The following is a 21,207-nucleotide window of genomic DNA, read 5'->3' as shown; positions in this document are numbered from 1 at the left end:
GTGGGAGGGGGAGTTAAAGTGTTCAGCCTGCACCTCCACACACATCATTTACTGCATCCGCTGCACCCGATGTGGCCTCCTCTACACTGGGGAGACAGGCCGCCTACTTGCAGAATGTTTCAGAGAACACCTCTGGGACACCCGCACCAACCAACCCAACCGCCCTGTGGCTGAACACTTTAACTCCCCCTCCCACTCCACCAAGGACATGCATGTCCTTGGCCTCCTCCATCGCCAGACCATGGCAACACAATGCCTGGAGGAAGAGCACCTCATCTTCCGCCTAGGAACCCTCCAACCACAAGGGATGAATGCAGATTTCTCCAGCTTCCTCATTTCCCCTCCCCCCACCTTATCTCAGTCCCAACCCTCTGTCTCAGCACCGCCTTCTTGGCCTGCAATCTTCTTCCCGACCTCTCCGTCCCCACCCCCTCTCTGGCCTATCACCCTCACCTTAACCTCCTTCCAGCTATCGCATTTCCAACGCCCCTCCCCCAAGTCCCTCCTCCCTAACTTTTATCTTAGCCTGCTTGGCACACCCTCCTCATTCCTGAAGAAGGGCTTATGCCCAAAACGTCGATACTCCTGCTCCTTGACCTGCTGCGCTTTTCCAGCAACACATTTTTCACCTCTGATCTCCAGCATCTGCAGTCCTCACTTTCTCCTAATGTCAGAGGTGTCAGCCATTACTGAGATAGAGTCATGTTTGTCTGTCTTGCCAGGAGTGAGAAATTTCAAGCCTTATCTCAAGAAGAGGGACTTCTCCCAGTGCCCTGTCAACAATCAACTATATCCATTGGTATTGCACATTTAACTTAGAAAAACCTCTAAAGGCCCTTCACAGAAGCACAGTTGGACAAAAGAGACAATAAGTTGAAGAAAATAATAAAAGGATAATTAAAATGTGGTTAAAGGGGTAGATTTTAACAAGTTTGCATGGTCAAATGGTTCTCACCATAAAAGACGTAGTTTCCAGGGTGGACCTCAGTGAGTCGAGCTATGTCTGGTATAGGGTGACTGCAGGTGGGTGTTGAACCAATGCTTGAGCGAGGACACCTCACACCTGCCTCTTCCAACCTACAAGGAGACAATGAAATTTTTTAACTTCAATATGTACACAGAAACTTCCAATAACAGGCCCCTCAACAGTCTGAGGACAAAAGATCCTGATCCAAGTGAGACTCAACTGTCTCATCCATTTTAGATTTTGACAGATAGTTTGTTCATTGTTCCAGTTAGATCGCTGTTTATTTTGGATTTCCCACATGTAAATCTTTCTCTCCAATTAAAAAATAAGTTTTATTTTGTGGCTTTGCAGAAACATGAAACATCACTTCTGAAGTTTTGAACATTTCCAGTCGACATTTATCTTGCACTGTTACATTAAACACTCCCAGAGCAGGTGTAGCACAAGTGAGAAAGAGAGCAAGGATCTCTCTATGCTGTCCCATCAAAACAGTCCCACAGAAGGTAGGGTTTGGTTAGATATAGTTTCTATCCCTGGTTTGTCCTGTTAGCTGATCTCTGGTGAGAGTCAGCTGAAATTAGACTTAGCATCCATGGGGCAGGGGTCTTGTTGAAGATTCAGGGGATATAGTTAGAAACTTGCGCTGCCCCTTCCAGTGAAGACCTGCTGAACCACACGCCAAGCAGTCTGTGGCTTCACTATCAACAGGCCTGTGGATGTATTGTCCAGAAGACATTTGATGCCATGTAACATCAAAGATTGCCATGGAAAATAAAAGTTCACAGTAAAAGGGACAACACATTGGCATAGATAGAAAACTGGCAAACAGGAATCAGGAAGTAGTTATAAATGAGTCACTTTCTTGTTGGCAAAATGTGTGAAGTAGTGTGCTACAGGGATTCAACTTATGCTGGAGCCTCAACTTTTTACAATTCATACAAACTACTTGAAATGAAGGGACTGAACATATAGTTGCTAAGTTTGCTGTGACACAAAGGCAGGTGGGAAAGTAAGTTGGGGAGAGAAAATGAGGAAACTACAAAGGGATGCAGATGGTTAAGTGAGTGGGCAAAATTGCAATTAATGGAGCACAATGTAGGAAAATGAGAAATTGTCTATTTTAGCAGGAAGAATAAAAAATGCTATTATCTAAATGTTGAGAGATTGCTGAATTCTAAGATGCAAATAGATCTGGGTGCCCAAATATGTGAATCACAGAAGGGTAGTGAGTAGGTACCCCACCACCAAGGATATATTTCCCTCCCCACCCCTATCTGCGTTCCGGAAAGACCACTCCCTCTGTGACTCCCTCGTCAGAACCACACCCCCCACCAACCCAACCTCCACTCCCGGCACCTTCCCCTGCAACCGCAAGAAATGCAAAACTTGTGCCCACACCTCCCCCCTCACTTCCATCCAAGGCCCCCAGGGATCCTTCCATATCTGTCAGAAATTCACCTGCACCTCCACACACATCATTTACTGCATCCGCTGCACCCGATGTGGCCTCCTATACATTGGGGAAACAGGCCGCCTACTTGCGGAAAGTTTCAAAGAACATCTCTGGGACACCCGCACCAACCAACCCAACCGCCCTGTGGCTGAACACTTTAACTCCCCCTCCCACTCCACCAAGGACATGCAGGTCCTTGGCCTCCTCCATCGCCAGACCATGGAGGAAGAGTGCCTCATCTTCCGCCTAGGAACCCTCCAACCACAAGGGATGAATGCAGATTTCTCCAGCTTTCTCATTTCCCCTCCCCCCACCTTTTCTCAGTCCCAACCCTCAGACTCAGCACCGCCTTCTTGACCTGCAATCTTCTTCCCGACCTCTCCGCCCACCACCCCCTCTCTGGCCTATCATGCTCACCTTAACCTCCTTCCACCTATCGTATTCCCAACGCTCCTTTCCCAAGTCCCTCCTCCCTACCTTTTATCTTAGCCTGCTTGGCACACCCTCCTCATTCCTGAAGAAGGGCTTATGCCCGAAATGTCGATTCTCCTGTTCCTTTGATGCTGCCTGACCTGCTGTGCTTTTCCAGCAACACATTTTTAAGCTCTGATCTCCAGCATCTGCAGCCCTCACTTTCTCCTAGTGAGTAAGTACAGCCAGTAATTATAAAAGTTAGGAGAGTGTTTCACTTATTGCACGTGGAATTAAATATAAATGTCGGGTTGTTAGGCTTCAGCTATGCAGGACGTTGGTGAGACTATATCTGGAGGGTTTTTTTGTGTCCATATTTATTGAAAACGTTTTTCACTCCTTTACAAAAAACAAACCAAAAATGTTATAAAAGTACAAAAGTACAGGCAAGTAGAAATAATATCCTATTATATTATATTACAGTAACTTTGATAATAAACTCACTACTATTCTTCAAGATACAGTCATCTCATATTTAATTAAGCCAAATTAGCATAAACTCAAATTAAATAAAATAACATTAAATTAAATTACAATCCAGTAAAATTAAATTACACTACATTGAACTATATTACTCCACTCACCGCACCTCCATCAAGGCTCCCATCCACGGGAGCAACCGTTATACACATATTTACTAGGCCTTACCGCCGCCAGGGTCCCCAGACCACCATATACGGTCTTCATGGCTAGGTAAAGGCCCTAATAAGTACCGCCGACAGATCCATGTCGATATAATTTAGAAAGGGCTGCTATAACTTATAAAATTGCTCTGTTCCATGGCGCACCATACTTGGCGTATAATCTTGAGGGACATGTTCCATCACAAGTCTGTGCCACCCTGCAAGACCTGGAGGTTTTTCTGATATCCAATTCATTAGGATGTTCTTCCTTGCACATTGTGTAGGAATACTGAATAGCCTCTTCCCGTGCTTCCCCAAAGAGGGAAGATTTGGTAGTTCCAAAAGGAGGGACACCTGATCCTCTCTAACGTTCATTCCCAGGATCCTCTCCAGCTCATTCACTATGGCCCCTCAGTATCCGCGGGTATTGTAACAGGAACAATAGCAATGTGTAAGGGTGCCAATACGGTTTTTACATTTGGGACATTTCGGGTAAGATCCTTTCTTAAACTTTGCTAACCTCTCTGGCGCCATATGGGCCCTGTGGAGGATCTTCAATTGTATCGCTTGTGTCTTATTGCATATTGAAATTTTCTTTACATTCCCCCATATACCCTCTCATGTTTCCAATGAGATATCTTCCCCTAACTCCTGACTCCAAATCTCATGGAGTCTCTCCATATCCCCCAAGGCATTCCCTCTCTGCAGATGATATATGGTACTAACTGGGAGAGTGCCCCACATTGGAGCATTCTTCATTCTATATCTGACTTGTAGGGCTGGGTCAACAGCGTGGTCTTCTTCTGTATGTAATCCCTAACTTGGAAATATCAGAAAAGGTCCCTATTAGGGATTCTGTATTGGCTAAAAGACATCCAAGACCTCTCCCTCAAATAAATCTCCTAGACAGGAGGTTCCTTTACCCTCCCATGCTCTGAAGCCAGAGTCCATTGAACCCGATCTAAATCCTGAGGCTCCCACTAATGGGGTGAATGGCAAAGTCTTAAGCAAATTGCCCTCACCCTGCTGCATTATCCTCCATGCTTTCACCATACTTGTAATAATCGGGCTCTCACAGTGCTCAACCACAGACTTCAGCTTATCCATAAAATGTAAGTTTATGAGGAGACAGCTCACCTGCGAGGCCTCAACATCGACTTCAAGTCACTGCGTACCCATTCACCCACATATGACAACAGGGCACCTATGTGGTATCTCTTCAGATCTGGGAGGTCCAATCCCCTGCAGTAGTTACAACTTGGTAAATTTAATTAGGGGCGCCTACTATACCAAATAAATGATCTAAGCCACCCCGCAAACCTCTGCAGCACTACAACAGGAGCATCCTCATAGGATATAACAACCGAGAAAGAACACACATTTTAATCAAGGCTATACGGCCTAGCCATGAGATGGGCAGTCCCTCCCATCGGTGCAAGTCCTGCATTATTCTCTCAAACAGCTGCACAAAGTTAGCTCCGTACAGCTGCCAGACGCAGGGAGTAATAAAAATTCCCAGATAGAGAAAACTGTTCTGTGACCATCTAAAAGGAAACTCCATTCCGTCCTCTCAACTTTGGTACTTCCACCAATTCCCCCCATGGGCATGACTTCCAATTTTGTGCAATTTATCCTGTATCTCAAAAAGCTGCTGAATAATTTAATTTTTTGTATTAGCCAGAGTATGGACTTTTCGGAGTTAGCCAAAAGCAGAAGGACATCATCCGCATAGAGAGTGATTTTGTGTTTCCCAACTCCCACCTTTGGTGCCATTATTTCAGGGTCCTTCCAACAATGGTTCAAGTACCAAGGTAAACAGCAGCGGCGATAGGGGAAGCCCTGTCAGCTGCCCATACCCACACTAAAATTGCTCAATTTAACCCCATTTATGATAACCACTGCCTTGGGGTCTTTATATAACACTGCCACCCACCTGGCGAAGGCTCCTCCCAGGCCAAAGCGATCTAGAACAGCAAAGAGAGACGACCAATCCACGTGATCAAAAGCCTTTTCTGCATCCAGGGAGACCACCACACCCGGAATCAATCTCTGCTGACATATTTGCACCATATTCAATACCCCTGTCTGATATTGTTGGAGGAGCTGTGGAGCTTGATAAGACCCGTCTGGTCCACTTTTATAATAACGGGGAACATCTATTCCACCTTCAGAGCCAATATCTTTGATAGGATTTTAACATCCACATTCAACAATGAGTGGGTCTATGCGACGCGCAATCCTCGGGATCTTTCCCTTTCTTTAAGATAAGGGAGATATTAGCCTCCCTAAGGGAGGGCGGAAGGCAGTCCTGGCTATACGAATGACTATTACATCTCCAGCAGTGGTTCACCTAACATGTGTACGAACTCCTTGTAAGATTCACTTGGGAACCCATCTGGACTGGTTGCCTTACCACCTTGGAGCTGCCTTACTTCCTTTTGCACCTCCAGCATCATCAGAGGCCTGATTTGTGTTTATACCAGGGAGGTGCAGGTTTTCAAAAAAGGATTCCATTCTCGCTATTCCATCCCCACAGCCCTCCAACCGGTATAACTCTGCATAGAATTCCCGGAACCTGACATTGATCTTCCTTAGTTCACGAATGACATTGCCAGTTCTCTCCCTGATAGACACAATGGACTATGGAGCACTTTTCTTCCTGGACAACACCAAGTCCAAACAAACAGACGGAACAAATAACATATCAATTCTTGTGTGGCACTTGTGCGGGTTGGAGTAATAGGTAAAATCCCTCCCGTTAGGGAGGAGTCACCACCACACATCCACTAGCCCCAACTCCTCACACAAGTTCACTAACTGTGTAGACTGCTGAGGTGTACCCAACAGCCCTCTTGGCATCCTGTTTAACCCAGGGTTCATGAGACAATTAAAGTCTCCTCCTACAATCATATGGCACACCCCAAGAGCAATTAATTTAGAGACTGCATCAACTAGAAATTTGAGAGGATGCGCCAGGGGACAGTAAACGTTCAGGATGCCATACTCTTCTCTGTGTATCAACACCTTGAGAATGACGAACCATCCATGCTCATCCTTAATTTGGTCTATCACCTGAAATGGGAGGTTCCTTTGCACCAGTATGGCCACTCCTCTGCTTTTGGAATTGAAGGAGTAGAAGAATACCCTCTCGTATCTCCCTGCTGAACTTCAGATGTTTCCCATCAGTCAAATGTGACTCTTGCATCAGCGCAATGTCAACCCTTTCCTTCCTAAGATTTGAAAGCACCTTTTTCCTTTTAATGGGGGAATGGCTCCCCTTTATATTCCAGGTGCACCACCTGAACAGATCGCTAGCCATGACCGCACACTACAGCCTGCTGTCCCCCAAGAGAAAGAAGCCCATTCAATGTGCGATGAGTAGAAAAAGCACAGACTTTATCAAATCTAAAGACTATTCCTACAAACACTACTAAAACTAAAAAAAAACTAACCTCTACTCTTAATTTAAACAAATAAACACAAAAAACACAAATCTCCAGAGAACAGATGGAGTTTAATTTAGATAAATGCAAGGTGCTGCATTCTGGGAAAGCAAATCTTAGCAGGACTTATACACTTAATGGTAAGGCCCTAGGGAGTGTTGCTGAACAAAGAGACCTTGCAGTGCAGGTTCATAGCTCCTTGAAAGTAGAGTCGCAGGTGGAAAGGATAAAGAAGGTGTTTAGTATGCTTTCCTTTATTGGTCAGAGTATTGAGTACAGGAGTTGGAAGGTCATGTTGCAGCTGTACAGGACATTGGTTAGGCCACTGTTGGAATATTGCATGCAATTCTGATCTCCTTCCTGTCAGAAAGATGTTGTGAAACTTGAAAGGGTTCAGAAAAGATCTACAAAGATGTTGCCAGGGTTGGAGGATTTGAGCTCTAGGGAGAGGCTGAATAGGCTGGAACTGTCTTTCCTGGAGCGTCGGAAGCTGAGGAGTAACCTTGTAGTGGTTTATAAAATCATGAGGGGCATGGATAGGATAAATAGAGGGGGCCTTTTTCCTGAAACGCCAGAGTCCAGAACTAGAGGGCATAGGTTTTCAGTGAGAGGGGTAAGATATAAAAGAGACCTAAGGGGCAATGTTTTCACGCAGCAGGTGGAATGAGCTGCCAGAGAAAGTGGTGAAGGCTGGTACAATTGCAACATTTAAAAGGCATCTGGATGGGTATATGAATAGGAAGGGTTTGGAGGGATATGGGCTGGGTGTTGGCAAGTGGGACTAGATTGGGTTGGGACATCTGGTCAGCATGGATGACTTGGACCAAAGGGTATGTTTCTGTGCTGTACATCTCTATGACTATAGAAGGCATTCACTCCTAACCTCACAACCAGTTAAGACCATGTCCCAAACCCAAGCAATGGGAAAAAAATACATATTATTTACACTCCTACAAGTTAACAATGGATGCCTATCCCTCCCCCTCCATATCTCAACCCCACACATCTTTACATGAAAGGAATAACCACCCCTACCCCAGCAAAACAGAAAAATACAATAACTAATAGCCACCAAACAGATATAAAACATTCCAGATTTTACACCAAAGCAATACCAACCCTATAAGACCTGAGACCCCAAAAGGGAAAAGAACAAAGAGATGGAAGATTAAAAAAAACTAATATTATGCCATTGTCCACATGCATCTGTTCTGCCTTTCCCCTCGGCCAAAGTCTATCATTTCAGCGAGTTCAAAAATTCTTTTACTTTTTCCGTCAAGTCAAAGTTGTAGACAGTTCTCCCATAAATGAAACGTAGCACTGCTGGGTACCTCAGAGAATACTGAATGTTTAAATCTCTTAATTTTTTCTTTACATCATCAAAGGTCTTCCTTTTCTTAATTATGAAAAAGCATTATCCTCAAACCTTTAGAAACCAAAGCCTGTGGATCTCCTCCAAGTCTTCTGGCTGTTTTTATTATTAATTGCATTTCCTTATTGTGCTGGAGTTACACTAGGACCAGGAGGGGAACTGAACCAGCCCGGACCTATGCAGCCCGATCTGGTGGGCCAGCTTCACACTCACCCAGCCCGACTCGATCTCCAGCCCGAGCAACACCAGACGCCACCTCTCGAGATAATCAGCAAGTTTTCCACCTTCTTCAGTTAGCCCATGATCCGTAGATTTTTTTTCTCCGACCTCAATTTTCAAGGTCGTCTACTTGTTCCTGCAAGGCCTGAACCTGGGCTTCCAAGGTTTGGATCCCCCTCAAAGCTCTCCGTCATGGTCTCTGAGGCCGCAGTCCTCTGTTCCACCGCTTCTACATGCTGATCCAAAGCCCAGATCTCCTGCTCATGCTTTGTCAGTATGGCAGTAATTGGTTCCAGCGCTCCCTCAATATTTTCATGGCGTTTTGTGAACTCCGTGCATAGATACTGTTGCTCCACTGAAAGTAAGGGGACCGCCATAGGAGTTGAGGTAACAGCTGCAAGTGTGCCCGACATAGTAGGAGAGTGTCCTGCTTGCTGTGTTCCCTTTGCTCCCTTTCCCTTGGATGTCTTCATTTCAGTTCCAAATCTGTCAAATCTTCATTTGAAAGGGCTCTAGGTATTCTACCTACTTTACATTACAAACTTTCCTCAGAAGTGGTTGATGGGGATGGGGAGTGGGGTAGGGGTTGTAGGAGCCCACCTTGCCTGGGGTATGGCACAGAGCCCAACACAGCAGACTGTTCAGACAGCTGCAATCTTGAATCCCAGCATATCTGGAGCATTTAGTACAGAGTTGGACTCCTTGTTTAAGATTGGGTGTAAATAGATTGAAAGCAGATCAGGAAAAGGTTTAGTTGACTAGGCTAGGCTTGTATCTGGGGGAGTTTAGTGACGTATCAGGCAACTTAATTGAAACATATGAGATCCTGACAGGATATATGAGGACAGGGTACTTTTTTTTGTTAGAGAATCTAGAACTAGGTAGTCACTATTTAAAAGTAAGGGCCCACCCATTTAAGATGGAATCTTAGCACAGGGCATATGAGTCCTTGGAATTCCATTCCTCAAAGTGGAAGACCCTGAATTGTTTTAAGCCTGAGCTAGATTTTTGAGAAGCAAGGCATGGTAGGTTATCTGTTGTAGGCAGAAATATGGAGTAATCAGATCAGCCACCATCTTATTGAAAGGTGGAGCAGGCTCGAAAGAATGAGTGGCCTACTCCTGCTTGGTGCGTTTGTGCATTTGTACATTCATATAAACTTTCAGAATACATATGCATTACAAAGGCTAACCTCAGGTTACTTCGGGGTATTTTGCCAACCAGAATTAGACAGTATATTCCAATGGGGGCCAAATCTTACACCTAGGTCCACCAGGGAAAACCCTGTGGATGTACCTCCTGCTACCTTGGAATCTGAGAGGGGGAAATGAAGGAAACTTAAGTTGAGGGGAAGAAACAAAGAGTGGATAATAAGTAATTGATTAATTAAAGAGATAGGCAGCAAAGTTACAAACCCACAAATAAAGGAGCAAAGAGGAGATGAACTATTCTACTTTCAAAAGCTGCAAGAAAATTGACATTAATGGATTTTACAAAAAGAGTATATAAGATATTCGCTGGATAAACTTTATGAGGAAAAATGCTCCAGATGTTCTAGATTTGGTGTTAAAACACCATGCTGACTTTTGCCAATCAGAGAATTGGAAGACTAGAATGGTCGCAGCATAAAAGGGGACCATTCAGTCTTTAATGTTTCTGCCAGCTTTCTGCAAGAGTAATACACTGCTGCTACTCCTTGGTAATTTTTAAAAATCTGTTAATGATCCACTTCTCTTTTAAATGTCAGCAATGAATTTGCCACCTCCACAATCTCAGGCAGCATCTTAGAGATGCTAGCCATACATGTGAAAAATAGTAAACCAAAAATAGTTACCAAAAGAAACACAATGTTAACCTTTTAATGCAATAAGTGGTTGGGATTTGGAATGCAGTACCTAATAGGGTGGTGGATACACCAGCAACCTTCAAATGGGATTTGGATCAATATCTGAAGGAGAATAAATGACAGTAATATGAGGAAAAAACAGGGATTGATCTTTGAAAACGGGTGCAGATTCTATGGACCAACGGCCTCCTTCTGTGCTGTGCTATTCTTAAAGGGCAAAACTCAATAGCCCTGCCAGCCAGCATGATGTTTGTGATGAAGGCTTAATCCACACTGCTTTCTGCTATTGTAAAGAGCATGGAAACTTCAAACGGCCTGTTCTTTTAAATTATACTAGCCTGCAGTCCAGCACTAAATGCCTTAATAGGAGCCAAATGTTTGATCAAGTCCAGCACCACTAAAAGCTTGTCTGCATTATTTAAAGCCAGATGCACTTCCTAAGATGCATCACGCTACAAGAGATGCTGTAAGTAACAGGGGAATAATTTCTGATCTGTATAAAACTCTAAAATGTAGGAATAGAAATAGGCCATATTGCCCATCCAGTCTGCTCCACCTTTCAATGAGATCATGACTGATCTGACAATCCTCAACTCAATTTTGTTGATTTATTGCCATAACCCTTGTTAAAGAGTTCAGCATACACCTCTTGACCTAATCACATCAAAGATTAAATTGATGGATCTGTATATTTCTTGACCATTGTGGTAGTCTTTGAAAGAAGCAAGGCACTTGTCAACCAGGGACAGAAACTCAGGGGTCCTGCTCCAACCCCAGGCCCTATCTCTGAATGAAGCACACTGGCCTTGCCCCTGACCCTAACTTCTGACCTGGGTATAGGGGCCTATACCAGATCTGAATACAGGGGACCCATGCCTGATGCCAGTACAGCAGGCTCCCTAGAGGCCTAGGTCATATTACTGGGTCCTGATGTACCCCCTGTCCTGGGTGCTGCTTGCAATGGAGTCCTCTAATGTGAAGAGGCTGTCATATCATAACTACCACACAGTTTTGGCTGGCCAGGAGACTTTCCCACTCTTATCACCTGTCATGAACCTATGAAAGGAGATGAAAGCTGATAAGCGATCTTTGTGGCACACCACAAATGTGCCTTCTTTGACCATCGAATCATGGGAATGGGCTCAAACCCAGAGCTTGTGCTTCACAGTTAAGTGATGTAATTTGTGGTTTTCTATATGTAAAGCCATGCAATAAAAACAGATGGTCAGGGGCTCATTGAGTCAAATATCAGGGCGTTTACTTACAACACTAACTACTTATAAGTGGATAATACCACAGACTTATACAGATAGACTGACTTCTGTGCTATTGATGTTATTGCATGTTACACACATATAGCTGGCATACATTGACTGCATGACACAGAGACACTTAATGTAACGTGAGTACCTCGATACTAGAATGTCACATATTGTCATTTCATGTATCATGATGCGGCTTAAAATATTTCATTAGTGGATATTCTTAGTACAATTTTTGAGGCTTGCAGTGCAAACTGACTGAACTGCTTCTGTTAACCACTTTCAGGCATCAATGAAACTGCCTTCCTGATGTCCACCTCAATTCTTACGGTGTGACCAGCAAAGGCTAGTACGTTTAATAATAACTCCCTTTTAGACTGAGTCTGGAATTTTCTCATGCTCCTTTTGTAGATTATTTTTCCTACTCTTTGGTTTTTGTACTTTTGCTATGTCTTGTTCAAAATTTAATCTCAACTCACCCATTCAATGTGATTTTTCTTCTATAATTTCTGCACACAGCTTCTTTATATCAGCAATCTGCTGCTCTTTGACCTGTTTTCCCTCACTGATGGCAGTTGTTGGTGCTCATCTCTCAGCTGCGAATTTGTGAACTCTCATGTTTGAGCTTAGCTGTTGAACTTTCTTGGCTGCTAGTAGCATCAAGATTGCTAGACTTTAAGTCTAGACTTCTTTAAGTCTAGGTTCCTTTCTGTTAGTAATCTCTTAACATTGCTTCACATGTTAAGCCACACACTAGACCTGTCTCTTACAGCCTTGTTTCAGTTTTCTCCAAATTCACAGTATTCTGCTAAGTTGTTTCAGATTGTTATGAACATTGGTTGCATTTGTAGAATCTGAACCTTTCAGCAATCTTTTAGTGAAAAATGGTAGGATTTCTGCTGTTTCTTTCTAGGTTTCGGAACCCAGCTTCTCTTAGTGTACCAGATTCCTCAGGGTTAAAGGTTATTTCCCCATAATACACAGGAACAGAGGGCTGACTATTCCTGCTTCAATTTTGTTAGCTTGAACAAATGGAATCTCTCTGGTAGGATTTCCAGCTCTGTATTTTCATCTTATTTCCTGCCATTTTTAAATGGGAAGGGCTGTGTAGTATAATGTATCACAAAAGGTATGGCACTGCCTTACTCCTTTCTGTTTGAAACAAGGTATTCCTCAGGCTGCCTGTTTCCTTCCGAGTCCACACTACTACTTCAAGACATTTCCCTCAATGTAGGATACCCATTATTCGCTATGTTCCTTTGCATTGTTCACCTCTTCCCTGTGTGAATTCAGTTTTTTTTTTGCCTACTGTGCTTACTTTGGCACAGCGCTAGTGTCTTAGATTTTTTTCTTCTTTTAATCAAAGTGCCTCCGAGATCTGCAGTAAGGACCATGATTCCTTTTTCTTGACCAATCATTGGATTGATTTGGTGGATCTCAAAGTAGTTTTTCCCCTTAACACAAAAGAAAACTGGTGATAAGATCCAAAACAAACCAGAAAAGCAAATCATTAAACAACCGGAGCTTTATTACGGAGGTGTTCAGGCTATAGGCAAAGAGGTTAGAAAGAGCTGCTTGCCTGCCCAGAATGGTTGATGATGTCACCCTTAGGTCACATGTTTGGGCTCTTAAAGTGACCCTCTGACCAAAAATGCATAACAATTTTGTCTTGTAAAAGGGAATTTCATGGAATAGTCCACCACCATAGTGTAATTGTGTACTTGGACAAGGAAAATATCAATAGCAATCTTGCACAATGACTCAGAAGGAATCTCTTCTGATTCAGAGGTTCTCTTGATTGTTGAAGTTGAGGGATTTTGAGGGAGACATAGCATAATGTAATGTCACTTGTCTAGTAATCCAGAATCCTAGGCTAATGTGGTTCAAATTCCATGAATTGAATAAAAATTTGGAATGATAAAAAATCTTGCCTAATGGCAATCGTGTACCCACTGTCGATTGTCATAAAACCCATCTGGTTCACTGATGTCCTTTAGGGAAGAAAATCTATCATCCTTACATGATGTGGCCTATATGTAACCCCTGCGTAATGCACCCAACCTACACATCCCTGAACACTGTGGACAATTTAGCATGGCCAATCCACCTCACTTGGAAAACTTTGGATTGTGGGAGGAAACCAGAGCACCCGGAGGAAACCCACGTAGACACGGGGAGAATGTGCAAACTCCACACAGACAGTTGCCTGAGCCCGGAATTGAATCCGGGTCCCTGGCGCTGTGAGGCAGCAGTGCTAATCACTGGGGCACCATTCCACCCCCTTGGAAGTTTATTTACTTCACTATTTTCAAGGGTACAATATAAGAGAAATACAGACATAATATGGGTTCTATGCTCAATGTTGTTATTATTCATTATACACACATAGCTGACTTCATTGTGCAGCAAAGAGTGATTGAAGGTGAGACAGGTATCTTTATAATGGAAAGTCAGTTTGTGATATCAGGTAACTGTCTGGTCTGGAATTTATCCACCAGTATGGTTACAAATAACATGCCACAAGATTTTTCAAATGGCTCATCATTTTTTTTTGAACAATCAACCCTTTAGGATGTTCATGGCACACTTTCTTGACCATCACAATCTGAGGCAAGACTTGAATCCAGACTCTCTGGTCTAGAGGTAGGGACATTAAAACATCTTCAAAATTATTCTTTAATTTTTTTTCTCTTTTTTTCCATAGGACACACGACTATAGCCCAGCCAGCACTGAGTCAGTCCCCAAAACTGAGGAGATTCTAAATCTGTGTGAGTGAGTGAGTGAGTGAGTGAGAGAGAGAGAGAGACAGACAGACAGACAGAGAGAGAGATGAAATTGTAATTATTTACTGGTACAATATAACTGTGTCAAGTAACTGAATGAATGAATTCATGTGGGCTAAGTGGCCTCAATTTTGTGATCTTGTAGCTCAGAGTGATATAGAACCCCAGAACTTTTCTGATCTGTCTCATTCTAATAAGGGTGTTTCATGCCATTTCCTCTCTGCTCCACACCTCTCTCCTACTGGCTGGGAATTGACAGTCAGACAAAGGGAGATAATAGCAGTGTTGCCTTGATGATTTCCCTTCTGCCTGAAACCTGTAACCTGATACTTGTTAGACATCTGAGACAGAAAGTAATTAAAGGTTGTAGTATCTGCATGCAGTTATAAAAGGATTGCACATCAAGTCCCTAGGGGAAGGGGTGGGAAAAGGAAATGTCACAAGAGGCTGTTAAGCACTCAACAATTCACATTTTGGAAGCAGCCATTATCTCAGAACAGCTACAGACCTCTTTTACGTTCACAGGCCTTCATCATCACTCAAAATTATCAAACTCCCCAACAACCCCACCACCCTGCCGTTTGATAAGGCTGCTATTACCTGAAGCCTGTTTAAAATAATATCTTCTAATGGATCTCTGTTTCGGAGGCAGGGTGCAGTGAGGGAAAATATTTTAAGGTTGCAAGTAAAGTTTCTGTAGAGAAAATCTATAGGCTGAACTTTACCAGAAAGTGTTGTTTCTGGCAAGTTTCACAGAGGGTTTTTCTCTGTGACACCCAGTGAATTTTCTTGTGCTACATCCCAAACCTCAGCTTAGTAACAATGTGTCATGCCCCTAACATTCAACCATCCCACTCATCTGAAGTTCGTCTGATTTTCACACTTGCAGTAGGGGGATGTATTTGTTATTGCCAGGATGTTGCATGATCCCTGGTGCCAGCACGATCTTTGAACTGCAGCAATGGCAGGAGGGTAGGGCTCCTGAGCCAGAGTTTGTCAGCTCCAACTGCTTTTTTCTTTTTTTTCTATCTTCTATTTTCCTTAGGTAACTCTTGAGCTCAAGTGGCATTGGCAGAGGACCTTCCAGACCTTGAACGAGCTCAGTATGGAGGAGAGGAGGACCAGCGCAGAGGAGAGTAGGCTCAATGCGGACCTCGAGCAAGCTCAGCGTAGAGGAGAGTAGGCTGAACGCGGACCTCGAGCGAGCCCAGCACGGAGGAGAGTAGGCTGAACGCGGACCTCGAGCGAGCCCAGCGCGGAGGAGAGTAGGCTGAACGCGGATCTCGAGCGAGCCCAGCACGGAGGAGAGTAGGCTGAACGCGGACCTCGAGCGAGCCCAGCGCGGAGGAGAGTAGGCTGAACGCGGACCTCGAGCGAGCCCAGCACGGAGGAGAGTAGGCTGAACGCGGACCTCAAGCAAGCCCAGCACGGAGGAGAGTAGGCTGAACGCGGACCTCAAGCAAGCCCAGCACGGAGGAGAGTAGGCTGAATGCAGACCTCGAGCGAGCCCAGCGCGGAGGAGAGTAGGCTGAATGCAGAACTCGAGCGAGCCCAGCGCGGAGGAGAGTAGGCTGAACGCGGACCTCGAGCGAGCCCAGCGCGGAGGAGAGTAGGCTGAACGCGGACCTCGAGCGAGCCCAGCACGGAGGAGAGTAGGCTGAACGCGGACCTCAAGCAAGCCCAGCACGGAAGAGAGTAGGCTGAACGCGGACCTCAAGCAAGCCCAGCACGGAGGAGAGTAGGCTGAACGCGGACCTCAAGCAAGCCCAGCACGGAGGAGAGTAGGCTGAATGCAGACCTCGAGCGAGCCCAGCGCGGAGGAGAGTAGGCTGAACGCGGACCTCGAGCGAGCCCAGCGCGGAGGAGAGTAGGCTGAACGCGGACCTCGAGCGAGCCCAGCGTGGAGGAAAGTGGGCACAATGCAAACCTCGAGCGAGCCCAGTGTGGAAGACAATAGACCCAACAGTGACCCCAAGCAAGCCCAACTCAGAGGAGAATAGGCCCAACACAGACCTCAAGCTTGCCCAGCGTGGAGGAGAGTAGGCCCAACACGGACCTCGAGTGAGCCCAGCACAGAGGAGAATAGGCCCAAAATGGACCTCAAGTGAATCCAGCACAGAGGAGAGTAGGCCTGGTGCAGAGGAGAGTAGGCCCAACGCAGACCTCAAGAGAACCCAGTGCAGACGAGAGTAGGCCTAACACAGACCTTGAGCGAGCTCAGCACAGAGGAGAGTAGGCCCAGCACGAACATCAAGTGTTGGTCAAACTGGAAGCAGTGGTAGTGACAGAGCATGGCAGCAGCTGTGGCCCAGCCCGAGCCCAGAAAGCAGCAGCAGCGATGCAGTGGTCGAAGTTCAAGCCTTGCAAGCAGCAGTGTAGCCTGGCGGGTCTTAGCCCAGCCTTGGGAAAAGCGAACTCTCTTGTGGAAAGCCCAGCTTGGACCATCTGCAGGTCCATGGCTTAAGAGAGGACTGTCATGTTTGACATTTTAACTTTATTTCTTTATTTTTCTACTCGTATGCTAAGAAAACTGTAGTGCTGAACTTTTTAAGTTATTTCTCTATCTCTCGATTACTAAGATTTTATACCTAGGTGCTTTGTACCTAAGTCAGCATCACATGTGGTGATATTGTACACTTTTCACTGTACTCTTGTACGCTGTACTTGAGTAGATGTGATAATAAAACCTAAATCTAAAAATCTAATGAATCTGGTCAAGTATTGGCAATCTTGAGTTTCCCCTCACTGTGCACCTAATGTGACAGTATTCACAATCCAATACTTCTCAGGGCACACGGATGGCATGACTGATGCTTCCTTGCACATAGAAGTGGACATTACTACACCTACCATTGTTTAAGCACCAAGCCATACAGATTACCTGTCCGTAGCCAAATTCCATCAGCTTTTGGGGCAGCACAGTGGCTCAGCAGTTAGCACTGCTGCCTCACAGTACCAGGGTCCCAGGTTCAATTTTAGTCTCGGGCGACTGTTTGTGTGGAGTTCGCACATTCTCCCTGTGTCTGTGCGGGTTACCTTTGGGTGCTCTGGTTTCCAAATATGTGCAGGCCAGGTGAACTGGCCATGCTAGAATTGCCCGTAGTGTTAGGTGCAGTAGTCAGAGGGGAATGGATCTGGGTGGGTTACTCTTCGGAGGGTCAGTGTGGACTGGTTGGGCCAAAGGGCCTGTTTCCACACTGTAGGGAATCTAATCTAATCTTTTGCACCACAGATTTGTACACTTACTTATTTTCACATGCACAATGATATGATTGCAAATGACAGCAACCTGTACTCTGTAAGAGCACAATTGATTCTGGTGCTGGAAGAGCACAGCAGTTTAGGCAGCATCCGAGGTGCAGTGAAATCGACGTTTCGGGCAAGAGCTCTTCCTCAGGAATACAGGCAGAGAGCCTGAAGGGTGGAGAGATAAGTGGGAGGAGGGGGGGGGCGGTGGGGAGAAAGTAGCATAGAATACAATAGGTGAGTGGGGGAGGGGATGAAGGTGATAGGTCGGGGGGGAGGGGAGAGTGGACAGGTGGAAAAGAAGATAGGCAGGTAGGACAAGTCAAGGGGACAGTGCTGAGCTTGAAGTTTGGAACTGGGGTGAGGTGGGGGAAGGGGAAATGAGGAAACTGTTGAAGTCCACATTGATGCCCTGGGGTTGAAGTGCTCTGAGGCGGAAGATGAGGCGTTCTTCCTCCAGGTGTCTGGTGTTGAGGGAGCGGCGGTGAAGGAGGCCCAGGACCTCCATATCCTCGGCAGAGTGGGAGGGGGAGTTGAAATGTTGGGCCACAGGGCGGTGTAGTTGATTGGTGCGGGTGTCCCAGAGATGTTCCCTAAAACGCTCTGCTAGGAGGCGTCCAGTCTCCCCAATGTAGAGGAGACCGCATCGGGAGCAACGGATACAATAAATGATATTGGTGGATGTGCAGGTAAAACTTTGATAAATGTGGAAGACTCCTTTAGGGCCTTGGATGGAGGTGAGGGAGCTGGTGTGGGCGCAGGTTTTGCAATTCCTGCGGTGGCAGTGGAAGTTGCCAGGATGGGAGGGTGGGTTGTAGGGGGGCGTGGACCTGACCTGGTAGTCCCGGAGGGAACGGTCTTTGCGGAAGGCGGAAAGACCGAATTGACACCAACATTTTTTACAAACCCACCGACTCCCACAGTTACCTGGATTACACCTCTTCCCAACCTACCTCCTGCAATAATGCCATCCCGTATTCCCAATTCCTCCGCCTCCGCCGTATCTGCTCCCAGGAGGATCAGTTTCACCACAAAACACATCAGATGGCCTCCTTCTTTAGAGACTGCAATTTCCCTTCCCACGTGGTTAAAGATGCCCTCCAACGCATCTCATCCACATCCCGCCCCTCCGCCCTCAGACCCCACCCCTCCAACTGTAATAAGGACAGAATGCCCCTGGTGCTCACCTTCCACACTACCAACCTTCGCATAAACCAAATCATCTGCCGACATTTCCGCCACCTCCAAACAGACCCCACCGCCAGGGATATATTTCCCTCCCCACCCCTTTCCGCCTTCCGCAAAGACCGTTCCTTCCGTGACTACCTGGTCAGGTCCACGCCCCCCAATAACCCACCCTTCCATCCTGGCAACTTCCCCTGCCAATGCAGGAATTGCAAAACCTGCGCCCACACCTCCCCCCTCACCTCCATCCAAGGCCCTAAAGGAGCCTTCCACATCCATCAAAGTTTTACCTGCACATCCACCAATATCATTTATTGTATCCGTTGCTCCCGATGCGGTCTCCTCGACATTGGGGAGACTGGACGCCTCCTAGCAGAGCGCTTTAGGGAACATCTCTGGGACACCCGCACCAATCAACTACACCGCCCTGTGGCCCAACATTTCAACTCCCCCTCCCACTCTGCCGAGGATATGGAGGTCCTGGGCCTCCTTCACCGCCACTCCCTCACCACCAGACGCCTGGAGGAAGAACGCCTCATCTTCCGCCTCAGAACACTTCAACCCCAGGGCATCAATGTGGACTTCAACAGTTTCCTCATTTCCCCTTCCCCCACCTCACCCCAGTTCCAAACTTCAAGCTCAGCACTGTCCCCTTGACTTGTCCTACCTGCCTATCTTCCTTTCCACTGATCCACTCCACCCCCCCGACCTATCACCTTCATCCCCTCCCCCACTCACCTATCGTACTCTATGCTACTTTCTCCCCTCCCTCCCCCCTCACTTATCTCTCCACCCTTCAGGCTCTCTGCCTGTATTCCTGAGGAAGAGCTCTTGCCCAAAACATCAATTTTACAGCTCCTCGGATGCTGCCTAAACTGCTGTGCTCTTCCAGCACCACTAATCCAGAATCTGTTTTCCAGCATCTGCAGTCATTGTTTTTACCCAAGAGCACAATTGATACAATTGCTCCTTGAAGACTTTCCTGCCTCTTAGCAATGGAATCCATGTGTTGGGACAGAAATAAAACACTGATTCCACACACCCCAAGTGTGGTCACAGTCATTTTCCACTTGCAGTTCTCATTTAGGAATCAAGAGTAAATGGAAAGCAATGCAGGTCACACTTGTCCTGGCTCAGCCTGATCATCAAGGACATATAACTTCCATATTCCTTTCTACCCAGTACTCCCTGGACAGCTCATCACTGCTGATCCCTTACATGTTCCCACCCACCATCTGGACCTACAACTGCACCTTTCCTCCCAAGCCCCAATTCCCAGTTTCGTCGTTTCCACCAGCGTCATCCACACTTCCCCCAGCAAGGCCACAATGATGTGATCACTGACAATCCCTCCCACTCACCTCACTTCCCACAGCATCCCATATTCCCAGGTCAATGCCTTCAATCCCCAGTATTTCGTCCCCACTCCCCTGCTATAGCCATGTCTCTTGGCATCCTCCCTTGACTTTCAATCTGATGTCTCCCCCCAGGATTGAGCATCAGCACTGACTGATGACTAACCAGACTCCTGATTACTCCTTATGCATCTCCCATTTCATGATCTGCAAATCTCCACAGTACTTGCACTGGACCTGGAGGACTGATCATGGCCCACTCCCTGGACTGTAATTATAAGACTCCTTGATCTTGCCACTACGAGTGGACAAACTGACTGCCCAAGCCCCTGGGTTGTGAGTGGATGATGTCTTTCACTGACTGCACTAGCATTTCCTGAATGGCACATTTCCTCTTATCTTGACTGAGGATTACCACATCTTTTGACTTTTTGATATGTCCATTTTGTTGATGCACATACCACATAGTATGTTTGCCATACTGGCTGCTGCTGCCACATGCTGGAAGTGTGAGATTGATAAAAGCACAATCTTCAAGGAGAAAGTGAGGACTGGAGATGCTGGAGATCAGAGCTGAAAATGTGTTGCTGGAAAAGCGCAGCAGGTCAGGCAGCATCCAAGGAGCAGGAAAATCGACATTTCGGGCATAAGCCCTTCTTCAGGAAACGTCGATTTCCTGTTCCTTGGATGCTGCCTGACCTGCTGCGCTTTTCCAGCAGCACATTTTCAGCTCTGATAAAAGCACAATGCCAACATGCCCAGCTCTTGACTGATTACAGCTGAGAAGCACAAAAAAACTGCCTGGTTTCATGTCTGTGCTTATGAGCACCACAAGCTCAAAGTACGGTGAGTCTCTAAAATGCAGCTGTGGGGACAAAGCACCAAACTGCAAGTCAAGGCAAGCAGGGATGCTGTGAGTATCAAAGTAGATAGAAGTAAGTGCTGAGACAGTGAGTGAACAGCCCCATTGCAGCTTGGTCC

General features: G+C 46.0%; 1 protein-coding gene across 1 annotated transcript in view; it reads right to left on the bottom strand.

Annotated features, from left to right (window-relative positions):
* The window catches only part of LOC122548958 (D-serine dehydratase), a 61,628-nt gene that overhangs the window by 13,600 nt on the left and 26,821 nt on the right, over positions 1–21,207 (bottom strand). Inside the window, exon 5 of the mRNA XM_043687978.2 lies at positions 956–1,077. Within this exon, the coding sequence (XP_043543913.1) occupies positions 956–1,077 (122 nt within the window). The remainder of the gene's footprint in view (positions 1–955; positions 1,078–21,207) is intronic.

The sequence above is a fragment of the Chiloscyllium plagiosum genome, unplaced genomic scaffold (assembly GCF_037043375.1).
Source record: "Chiloscyllium plagiosum isolate Xiang-an unplaced genomic scaffold, Cpla_swu_hap1 HiC_scaffold_4, whole genome shotgun sequence".
NCBI classification, from domain to species: domain Eukaryota; kingdom Metazoa; phylum Chordata; class Chondrichthyes; order Orectolobiformes; family Hemiscylliidae; genus Chiloscyllium; species Chiloscyllium plagiosum.
Note: the sequence above shows the minus strand (reverse complement) of the source record. Positions and strands in the feature narration are given on the sequence as shown.